Source organism: Aphelocoma coerulescens, chromosome 3, assembly GCF_041296385.1.
Source record: "Aphelocoma coerulescens isolate FSJ_1873_10779 chromosome 3, UR_Acoe_1.0, whole genome shotgun sequence".
NCBI lineage: Eukaryota > Metazoa > Chordata > Aves > Passeriformes > Corvidae > Aphelocoma > Aphelocoma coerulescens.
The window spans coordinates 75141258-75153460 of record NC_091016.1 but is presented as its reverse complement, the minus strand read 5'-3'; the positions used below and the strand labels follow the sequence as shown (position 1 = coordinate 75153460).

Sequence of the window (12203 nt, the reverse complement as noted above, 5' to 3'; positions counted from 1 at the left end):
TACTGAACAAGTTTTAGGCTGGTTGAATTTCAAGATGAGATGCAAACTGCTCTATAGAGCTGAGTCACATTCTCTCTGCAAAGAAAAAATAAAGGTGGTAATAATAAAGTAAAAAGGATTAGTCTCTGAAGAGTGTCCCTTGGATTCTATACTTTTTTTTACATGTTTTTCAGCATTTTTTGGCTTCTTTTTTCTACAGCAAGGAATATGCTCTCCCTTTGTCTCTGCTAGACTTGGCTGGTGTATTGAATGAAAGCTGTTAAAATGACAGAACACTTGCATTCATTTTATTAACCCATATAAGGGCTACTTAGTGACTGAGGAATTAAGTCTGTAGGGAAGAACTTGCAATGGTTTTGGACAAAAGATGGTTGTTTAGAGGCATTCTGATTTTTTTTCTGTTCGTCCCTAGGTGAAAATAAACTGATAGGGGATCTCTTAGTACTTGGCGGAGCAACACTATACGGCATCTCGAACGTCTGTGAGGAGTACATCGTCCGAAATCTGAGTCGAGTGGAATTCTTGGGCATGATTGGACTCTTTGGCTCCTTCTTCAGTGGAATTCAGCTGTAAGTGAGCAGGTTTGAGCCCCAAAGTCATTCAAATAAGGGCCGCTGTAGCCTGCATTGAGATACACTAACCACCTCTTCAAAATTAGCCCTTTCCTGTGGACCAGGTGTCTTCTAATCTTGGAATTTTTGTTAGTTTTCATATTTCAAATTGGTGATTTGAATAATAACATAAATTTTTACTGAAGTACTCTAATTCAAGGACCAGTGTCTTTGAGTAGTCACATGAAGAGGGAGAAGACACGTCCTATCATCTTGGTGCTGAAGACAAGTGGATACTTCATGTGTTAGTCTAATCTATGAATAACAAAATCTACAGCTTCCTCTGGTTCTGTTTTATAGTTTTAAAAAGTTGCTTTGATTTCTAAACAGGTAGAAGACACATCCAGTCAGAAGGTATTTTACTGATTCGCTTGTTCTGTGTAACTACATTATGATATGGCAGAAATAATGAAAAAGCCTTTAAGAAAATGGCCTTTTCAATTCAAAGATATTTAGTACTGGGGAGATTGTTGCATGGATTTCAGGATCTATGGGTCTGGTCTATATCCACATGTACCTAATGAGCATCTCAGCTGCAAGCCTAATAGTTGGAAGGTGGCTTCCAGTGTTGTAGTACTGTGACTGATGTAAAAGTAGCCATGCAAGATTGCTGCATTTTGTGCAAGTCTGTCACCCGTGCTTATAATGCAGAATGATTTTTGATTATTAGTCCAAAACAAGTTGCTTCTCTACAGATCTGAGCTACTCTGCTTTTAAGAACAAAGACTGATCAAAAAAACGCAGCCCATCAATTCCTACTTCAATAGTTCTATTTCTTTAGCTAGAAAGCTTAATCTATTTATTTGGGATCTGAACAAGGGTCTTAAAATTATTTGTATTAATTAGATGCCATACAAGCAGTTCCCTTTTCAAAAAGAGGGAATTTAAGAGCATGTAAACATGCCTAGTATCTTTGGCTAAAGCTTTTTTTTTTATGTGTTTGTGATTAAGTAGATACTGATTCTGAGGACATCAAAGCAATGCCCTTGTCTTGCTCTGTGTGTGTAAACTGTCATGTAAATGTCTAGTATTCCAGAATTTAATCGTTGTGCTATTACTCCCTTGTGATCCAAGCAGTTAGTCACAATTCAGGGTCTGTGAGCCGTTTTACTGGTGAGAAGCTGGTTTTGGAACAAGGCATCTTTGTATAAAGAAGACACAAGTGGAAGGAAACTGTAAGAAACCAATTCTTTGCTGAAAGCCCTAAGGTTTTTCTATTCAACCTTTGTCCCAAAAGTTCTCTCCAACAGGTTTTTATCCACCAGCCTCTGCAGCTTTTTGCTGATAGTGCTTTTTGGGCACCTTCCGGAGACCCAACCACACTTAGTTCATACCTGTGCCTTTTTCTTACCTTTACCTGTAATGAATAGCAGAAGTCACACAGTTAAGTGTTCACAGAGATTTAATCTAACTAAATATATCACTTATTTCAAAGAGCTCTTTCTTTGAAACACTACTGGCCACTTTGGTGCAATATAGGACCTTTAGCTCCTCTAAACTGAAGGAGTCAGACTGTAACATAAATAAACATATATGATGCCTGTTGTGCAGCAAAGGAAGAGCTAAGGTGTCAGGGGAAACAGTGAATTAGTGAGTTGGCTGATTATCCAGACATGGTGGAAAGAGAAGCTTAGTATTTTGAATGTGATTAAAGCAGGGAGGAAGAAGATTAGTTTACAAGAGTTGGGGATGTCACAACTACCCAGCAAATGGAGCTAAGGTTATCTGATGGAATCACATAATCATAATGTGGCCCACTTTGTAATGGCCCCCTGAAGGTCATCTGATTCAAGCTCCTACTCAAAGCTAACTCCAAAGTTACAACGAGTTGCTTAGGAACTTGTTCCGTTAATTTCTTGGTATCTCCAAGAATAGAACTGCCAGTCATGATAGGCAACCTGTTCCGGTGTTTGGCTAATTTTTTCCCCCTGATATTTAATCAGCTTTCCACATTGCAACTTGTGTCCGTTGTCATTCATCCTTCTGTTGTGCACCTCCAAGAAAAGTATGGCTATATTGTCTGTAACTGCACATCATGTAGTTAAGATGGAAAATTTATTGTCGTGTCCTCCTTTCCCCCAGCTTAGCCTTCTCTTCTTCACACTAAGCAAACCCTGCTGTTTCAGCATCTTCTCTTACATTCTGTGCTCAACCTGCCTGACCATTGTGATAGAATTCCGCTGTACTCCCTTCAATTTGTTAATGTCTGTCTTGTTCTGGACAGCCCAAAATTGGATGCAGTACTCTGGCTGCTGTCTCACAAATCACATCCTTCAGCTTGCTGGCCAGACTTTTACTAACACAGCTCAGGATGCTGTTGGCCTACTCTGCTCCAGGGACACATTGCTGACTTGAATTCGGGTTGATGTCCATCAGGAACCTAAGGTTTATTACCAGAAAACAACTTTCTATCCAGTCAGCTCCCAGCCTGTACTTTTTCATAGTGTCACTGCACCCCAGGTGCAGGAGTTAATATTTGCTTTTCTTGAACTTCATGAGGTTTCTTCTCGCCCTTTTCTTTGGACGACCTTGTAGATAGGCCACCCATCTAGTCCATACCTCTTCAGTCTTTAAAGATCTTTAAGGAAATTATGTTGGAAACCTTGCTAAAGTTACAGTAGGTTATACCACATCCTCTCATCCATTCCTTCTCCTTTATTTACTGATCCAGTCACCTCACCTCAAGGCAGTCAGTTGGGTCAAGTTTGCTCTTGAGAAGTCTGTGCTGGCTGTTCCCAGTGGCATCATCTTCATTTCCTGTGAATGGCTTCTGGGAAGATTTGCTCCATAATCTTCCTGAAGGTTAGCATAAGGCTGGCCAGGCTATACTTTTTGTTCTGTGTTAAACTGAATGTTGCATTTCTCTCTTTTCAGTCATCAGGGACCTCCTCCAACTACTGCAACCTTTCAAAGTCCTTGTGATTCCAATTCTTCAGTGCCTCTTGCATCACTAAATGGCCACTTCCGGCAAAGTTTCTCTCACTCCTCTTTGTTTTACAGATCATAAGGAATCACAAGCCATAGCATATTGTTTTATACTTCTTTTGTATTGGCCAAGCAACAATATGAAAGCAATGTTCCTATGTTTAAGTTATGTGAATTTTTTTTTGCCAGACCAAGAGACTTTGCAGTTTGTTTTCATTATATTCTTCAGGAATTGCTGATAAAAGAGACATATGCCTTATGCATGCAAAGACATCTGTAATTTAGTTATTTTGCAGACAAAATAGTCTTATTATTCTGTACACAGTATTCGATTTGCCACACATCAGCAGCAAGCAAATTAGAATTTCCAGCATGCAACTCTTTAGACTAGATTAATCTGGAAGGTGCTGAGCTCCTGTAGTTTTATTATTAGACTTGGTCTTCCACATGCCACCTTTTGTACTAGGTAATTTGTTTTTCAATCTGTATAATTCCATGTTTTATACTTGTTTAAAATAGGGCTCAGACCAGCCTGCAGAGTTCTGCACAGCAGGATTTATCTGGAAATCACACAGATAGAGAAAGCAGTTACCTGAGTGAAGACCGAGCTTGGGAGATACCTTATCTCCAAGGGTCTGTTTGCCTGGATTGGGTAGAGCTGACTTGTTGCCACCTTAGAATTTTATGGATCTGTGATTTTGATATTAATGTACAATGCAAGATTTACAAGATACTGAAAGTGGACTTTTGCAGGTTTGCCCATCCTTTGTTTATTATCCTGACTTTCACTGCTGGGACTATTTGGTTTCTCTCAGTGTGTAACAAATCACAGTATGCTTCTCAAAGCCAGTCTGTGATATCTATTTATTTTACACTGCAGAGCTACTCTGAAGTGTGAATAACTCAGATAGATACATTATTAATAATTAACATTCAAAAGCTTTCAGAATATTAAGTCAGAAGAGTACAAGGGGATTGAGCATTTAGGGGAATGGTCATGTAGAGCAGGTGTATATATAAAGCTGGAAATAAACCAGGGCAAATTGTATGCTATCACATCTGATTACTGCCCTGAAGATCTTTCAAATACACAGGCACAGGGATAATGCCAGAGTGGGTTAGCAAACTGATTGCATTTGGTTCCTACAGGGATTTTTTGTTATAAAGTTATTTATGTTGTTTTGTCCAGCATTTGAATTGAATGAGTGGAAGTAATTTTACTTCTGTTCTCCTCCATCAAATTCTGCCTTCTCTTCTCTTCTAGTGCAATCATGGAACACAAAGAGCTGTTGAAAGTCCCCTGGGATTGGCAAATAGGTAAGAACACACTTTACCTCTTTGAAGATAGTTGCTGAAGGAGGCATGGAGACAACCGGTGTTTGGGGAGGCGGCCACAGAATTTCCGGGGAGCCAATGTTTGTGACTTTTTTACTGTTTACTGCCAAGGGTTGAGCCACATGCCTCATAACTGTTCTTAAATGGTCTGTCCTCCATCACCGTGTTATGCCCTCCTTGCACCATTAGGTTAAGCTTACGAATGCTGTAAGGTAATCATTCAGACAGCCATGAAGTAAAACAATAATGGGGTTCCAATTCTAAGATTCAGTGCAACATGGGACAATAAATGAGGTAGTCATTAAGAGCCAAACCTTTTCAACAAAAGCCAAAGAAAGAAAATGGAACCTAACAAAAAAACCTAAAAAAGTACTTGCAGTGCATATTATAGCCTCATAAACTCACTTCCAGGGGGAGCATTTCTGTATGGAAGTGTTTAATTGCTTTCCAAATAGTCCTGGTAGAATATAGCAGATGTGTCCTTTAGACAAGCTTTGGGAGCATCGTGCCCAGTGAAGCTGTTATGGTGTTCTGCCAAGCAGGGATTGCATTTTCCTGTTTCGGTTTGGAAGCTGAGTTTATGTCTCCCTTCTAATTCATCCAATGAATTATTTGTTTTAAAAGCAAATCGATATTATGGGGAGTCCCTGTAATCACTCTTTCGCTATTTATGACAATAGAAGAAATAAAAGAATACTAGTAGCATAGATCTGATTGATTGCAGAGGATTCAAGCTTTGGCAGTCCATTGACAATCGGTCTTTACCTAGTTTCAGACTGAACATCAAAATGAAACTCAGAAGTGTGCAAAACCAACTGATTATGTGGGCAATCCCTGAGGGGAGGGGATACAAATTATGGAATACAGCTGGTTTCTTTAAACTTAATTCGCAATTTCCTTTCATCGTCCTAAACCTTGATAAATACAGCACATTTTTCACAAAACATTGCAGCTAGAAATCTTGGAAATTTGATGGTTGAGCTGAAAAACTAAGTGACAAATCAATTTAAAGTATCCATGGAGAAACACTCTCAACTGTGTACTATAAGTGTATTGGCCTTCTTTAATCTGAGATAATTAGCATAATTGCATCCGTGTTTGTTTATATTTCATGAGAAGGAGCTTAGGGACATAATTAATCTGGTACTGATGGAACTAGCAGTGGTCGTAGTGAATTAATCTACTATCCATGTAAGTGTCGTATATACTTCTGTGAGAGTTCTGTTCTAACTCAGTATCAGTGAAATGTGCTATTAAAGTAAGGTCTTACTTCATCTGTAATGCCGCTAAAATGTCATTGAAAGTTGATTACTAATTCTGAAGAGTCCTTATGCTTCACAAGGCTGAGATCATCTTAGCAAAAGCATCATAGAGATGTACTTGTTTTCTTATAGCAATAATTGGAAATGTGGTGTAGTTGAACATAGATTAAATGGTGACAGTTCTGTACTTTCCCCGTGTCTTTCAGTGCACCTGGTGTACTTTTCATTGCATTGGCAGTGATACAAGATTGTCAAGAAGGGATTGACAAATCTGTGTCAGGGAGTTCACAGCCTTGTCCAGAGTAGTTATCCACTGCGACAGACTCAAACCTGCAGTCCAGCAGAGTTAAATCATCAGCCATCCAAATTGTGGTGATAAAGTCATAGCAGGCAACCTAATAAATAACTCAAGGTGGCCCATTGCCATCTGCCATAATTGTGCTTTTAAGATTGGATGAGCTACCTTTTAACTGATGCAAATGGTTTTTAAATATAAAGATCTAAAGCCAATCTGTTATGTCTATCATGTTTAAAACAGGCTGTGGCCCTCCTGGTGTTAATTTTGGAAATTGCCCTGATACATATCATCATCTTCACACTTAGTGTGAATCAATGTAGCTCTGTTTGAATCCTTGAGGTTTTAAGTATTAATTCTTGCTGACAACCAGACTGAAAGGAGGATGATTAAATATTTTTGACTGAGTGATTTCATATGAGACCATGATGTGTTTTATAGCAATAGATGAAATAGTAAAAAATAAATTCACATCAGTTTTATTTAACAGAAAAGCCCGTTTGAAGCTCCAAGGAAGTTCCCTTTGTTGCTGGGGGTTTGAATATTTCTGAATGGTCTTGGTTCCAAGATAGTATGAAAGATCATAACTGATTCCATTTCGTGCCAATTAAACATTTGCTTTTGGAGTAAAAGCACAAATGCAACATTTGTGCATCATTGCACCATGCGACATTCAACCAGCATGCTCAGGAACAAGACCAGCAGTTCTCAAGTCAGGTTGGTCTTAGTGGTACTTTATTTAGGCTATTTTAGAATGGTCCCTAGGGACAGATCCTGCCCATTTGTGTGAAGACAGCAAGTCTAAAGAGAAATGGAGAAATACTGAGGGACTGGGGCTCGTTCAGCCTGTGGAAAAGAAGTTACCTACAAGGAAGTTATCAAAAGGACAGAGCTGAGGTCTTCACAGGAGGATGAGAGACAACAGGCAGAAGCTCAAATGACAGATTGAGACTGGATAAAAGGAAAATCTTCTTCACACTGAGGACAGGCAGGCAGCAGAACAAATTGCCCAGAGAGGTTCTGGAGTCTGCTGGGACTGCAGCACTAGTGGCAATTCCCAAGGCTGCTATTTGCACTGCATGGGTACCCTGAGGAGGCTGAGGCTTCAAGCTGCTGGCTTAAAACATATTTTTAGTCTCAGAACCGGCCCTCTAAGAAGCAATATCTGAAAATCATATGATGTTAATTTCAGTTTTTATTATCACCACTAAATGCCACCCAGCTGGTGGATTTTACATGTATTTTTAAGCTGTAAATTAAATGCCACTTTATATTCACCTCTGCTAAGACAGCTACAGTTTAAGCAATTTTCCACTGGAACTGAAATGCCCTTTGGAAAAGCAGCCTGTGAAGTCCATGTAGTTGTCTGTCAAATGATGTGAACACCGAGGCAGTACCATAAAATTATACCATAAGTTGAGTACATAAACCAGCAAAGCTGTGTTAAATCCAGACAACAGGAGGCTTGGTGGACCAGCTGGTGATTTGCAGAGTGTACTTTGACAATGCTGACTTCTGATCCAGAATGGCTTTAGTGCCTGACCTGTTCTTCTTAAGCCTGAAAGAAAAGCTGGCTTAATGCTCCTGTATGCAAACAATTTCCCATTGACCAAAACTACACCCCATGTGGTGCAATCATTTGCCTGCTACAGAAGAGTTGCAGAGTTTGACTAAAGCACCTTTCAAGCACTGCCCAGAACTTAATTCTGTTACCAGTTTAAAATGCATGCCTTATGAATTTGCTACCTATAGGTAAAATCACTTTTTTACCGTGATGGTCCATATTCTGAATATAAACTCAAATTCCTTATCATGCCATAACATGTATGGACACTGATAGTTTGTGTCTGCTGCATTTGTTTCAGTTGAATGTACACTTCAGTTCATACGCTTCTAAAGGATTCTATCTGTCACAGCTGATTTTGTCCTTTAGATAGCTTTTCTAAAGAATTTTTAACTAGATGGACCCATATGCTGATACATGGCCATTATATGGCTTTTTTTTTTTTTTATCCTTTCTAGTCCCTTTCAGGACTTTGGCAATCCGATTTTCTACAACTTTTAGTCAATAACAACATGTTCTGAAGGGCTGGCATCAGTCTAAATTTAGGCTCATGCACATACCAACTGGGAATTCTGTAGCATACGGCAGCCTAAGAAATATCATTTGCATGAGAGCAGATGAGTAAAATGTTTGCTGGTTTTTTAACTTCATATTGATTAATTTGCCTTGGGATTTATCAAGTAATAACTCAAGCAATGAATTCTTTCCCGGTAAGTTATTTAGGTTTTTAAATTAATTTAGATTTTTACTGTAATGTATTTTTATTATATTAGTGTCTAACAATCTAATTTGTGTGAGGCAATCTGTAAACATGTGACAGGAAAGAGTTTCAGCTCACAAAAGCTTTATTAAGGAAGGCAGACAAAAAGGAGTAGAGGAACAGAGGTTCAAAACTATGAAGTGATTTGTCAGTTTTGGTGGCAAAGTAGGACTAGGACCTCTGACACTTGAGTGCTGTCCTCATGCATTCATCCATTTGCTCATTAACGCCTCTGCAAATAATTTTGCATTCATTTTTTGAGTCCATTTGCAGAAAATACTGTGTGCTCCATGCAACTCAAATGAACTCACTTGATGTTGGTGACATTCAGCTCCTTAAGAGACTAGATTTGATATGTCCAAATGCATGATTATGTCCAAATTCGTGTTGGACATGAAGTAGTCACTGGAAGTATAAGACATCAATTTGAAACAACTCTGCTGTTATGGAGATCCCAAAGGACATCATTTCCACTGTTGGTTTCCACTCTCTGTATATGTGTATATTATTAATTGGAATGTTTCTTTGACAAAGCATTATTCTTTCTTCTCCTAAAACACAACCCTCCTCACAAAGTAATTTCTGCAGGCTGTGGAAGGTCACTTTGCTTCTTGTTTCTTTTCTGCAGGTTTGCTGTACGTCGGCTTTAGTGCCTGTATGTTTGGCCTCTACAGCTTTATGCCAGTGGTCATAAAGAAAACCAGTGCTACTGCAGTCAACCTCTCCCTACTCACAGCTGACCTGTACAGCCTCTTCTGTGGATTATTCCTCTTCCACTACAAGGTATGTGGAAATGAGAGATGTATTTGGGGAATAGCAGTATGCCTGAAGAAACATCAATGCAGAACAAGGAAACAAAAGAAGCCTCCAAGCTTTGCTAGATCTAAACAGTAAAAGTGCAAGTTGATTTTTTTACTTCAGGCTTCCTACACTAAAACCAATTTTATTTTACAATTCTGAGTTTTTAAAGAGAGCTCATTTGGTCTTTTTGTTATAAGTTTTAAGATCTGAGTACCTGCTATGATTCAGTGGCTGATGATGCAGTGGCTGCACTGCATCATTATTTTCATCTTACTTATCAAGGCATCAGCCACTGCATCAATAATTTCATCTTACTTATCAAAGGTAGCTTTCAACTGCTGTGAACAGACCTAAGGTGGCAGCATGAAGGGAAGGACTCTCCCAAAATTCCCATAGATTTTTTTTGCCTCGGAATAAGGTTGTTTCATTCATACTGATTCTGAATTTATAACTAAATTGTCCATATATTACACCTTTCTGTTGGCCATACCAGTGGCTTGCCTCTTATTGTAAATGCCAAAATATGCAGCATATTTGTGTTGAAGTCAAACTTTGATCTCCCAGGTCCTCTAATACTTAAAACACCATGTACAGAACCACATTTGACCTCCAGTTACAAGGAATGGCACTTCATTATTCACAAGTACCCCCCCACAGTGTCCATCCTGTGAAAATAACATTGTGGTGCTGGAAGCAATTGCTTTGTATCATCATTTATTCATAGGAGGGAGGTTACTTGATAGCTAAAATTGTGTTAGAAGTGTTAGGCAAAAGAAGGCTTAAAATTCTGAGTGTCTAATCAACTCAAATCAGATTTTGTGATAGTACTAGTACCTGAATGAATCTGAATGAGACAGTGAAAATTCAAAGCTTCAGAGTCCAACACAAAATTGTTTGTCACTATTGTCTTTTATTTTGGTTTTTTGGCTTTGAGAATTTTGAAGGCAGAAGAGAAGCAAGAATAGAAACAAAAATTTGACTGAAAACAAAATGTGGGGATTGTCTGCTGCTTTGCAGCTCTGTCTCATGGTGATATTGTTTCTCCTTCTTTCTGCCTCATGCTTCAAACCCAAAGTGTTTGACATTAGGTATAAGCTGAAAACTGTTATCTGTTGCTAGCAATATTATTTGGTATCCATAGACAAATATATTTAGTGGTGTTAGTCCACTGTTTCTAAGAAAAATTACTAAATTACAATGTAAAAGGCAAATGTGATTCTGAAAACAGTGGTACTAGCAAAATCAAACTCTGATAGAGGGAGAGACTCAAAAGGCAGCAGAGGTTGGACAGCTCTGTGCTTAGCATTGCTCAAACATAACAAAAAAGGCAATTTTGCAAGCTTTAAAGTTCAGGCACTTGAATGGCAAAAGGCACATAAAAAGTTTGATTTCTTCCCTGTGTCTAGTTGATGGATACATTAGCAGAGCCAGGAAGGCAGAATTTTCAGCTTTACTGACGCCCATCTTTCTGCAGTAAGTGCATGTCAGCTCTCATCCATAGTGGCATCTTGGTCTCCCTTTAAGACCTGTATGGAAAAAGTGCTCCAGAGTAGAAGGCTCAGAACTGAAATGTTTTTTGGTTGAAAGCATCCATCTCAGCATGTGTCCTGATAAACTGGTTGAGTTCCACATCTGAAGTAACTGATGGTCCCCTCTGCCCCTTGCTCTTCTTGTTAGAAAACCGAAAATCTCATTCTCCTATGGTTAATGTATATATCATGCTGTCACTCTCATAAACTCTTATCAGACTGTTACTTAAACCTATTTAGGTTTTTTGCCCCCACTGCTGTCCTTGGCAGACTTTCAGAACATTACTTCTCCAATAGTTACAAACCTCCTTATTTCCAGCATAAATTTACTTGTGCCTGGTTTTGGTCCATTCATCTTCCTACCAAGAGTATCCATGAACAGGAAGAATGCTTGTCTCCATGGCATTTATTCCATTGGTACATCAGTAGAGAGGAATCATATTTTGTCTCAGTCCCTACTTCACTGATCAGAGCAAGCCCTTCTCTGCACCTCATCTGGTTGGATTTCATCCTCCTTGAGACAGCCCCTTCAGCTTGAGGTCCTGGTCCCTCCAGCACCTGGTGCAATGCTTTTGTCTCTGCTTCTCTAGAAAGCCAGTTACCCCATAGATAGCAAGCCTGAATTGACATTTTTCATCATTTCCTTTGTGATTTGTACTCATCCTGCAATCCATACAACTCACGTGTCTCTCCTTTGTTTTTCCCAGCTGAAATGTTGATAAAGAGAAGATCTTTATCAGGGCTTTGTGAAAGGACCTTTACCTGAAATGTAGCATCAACTTCTCAAGCTGTCAGTGTCTCCTTTCACACCCTTCAAACTTACATTGCAGACAAAATTTGAAGAGAGAGGCTATGTGCGAAGATCTAGATTTAAAAGTCCACTTAGTTATTTGGTTTCCTCTTTACTTACCATGTTTTTATCCTTAGATGACCTCCTCCTTTCCTTTCTGGCTTGCTATCAGGTAGCATTTTATCTGAGGAAGCAGAACTGTGAAATGTGTAACTTGCACTCAATAATGAAGTCTAATATGTTAGCATTAAGTGATCTGAATTAATTCCCCTCCTAGGACTGTGTACACTTGCTTGCTTCCTAGCTTTTAAAGAGCTGTTTCATTCCTAGC

General features: G+C 39.0%; 1 protein-coding gene across 2 annotated transcripts in view; it reads left to right on the top strand.

Moving 5' to 3' along the window:
- The window catches only part of SLC35F1 (solute carrier family 35 member F1), a 233670-nt gene that overhangs the window by 202121 nt on the left and 19346 nt on the right, over window positions 1-12203 (top strand). For both annotated transcript variants that reach the window (XM_069010912.1, XM_069010913.1), the window contains exons 5-7: window positions 413-569; window positions 4801-4853; window positions 9381-9535. In XM_069010912.1, the coding sequence (XP_068867013.1) occupies window positions 413-569; window positions 4801-4853; window positions 9381-9535 (365 nt within the window). The remainder of the gene's footprint in view (window positions 1-412; window positions 570-4800; window positions 4854-9380; window positions 9536-12203) is intronic.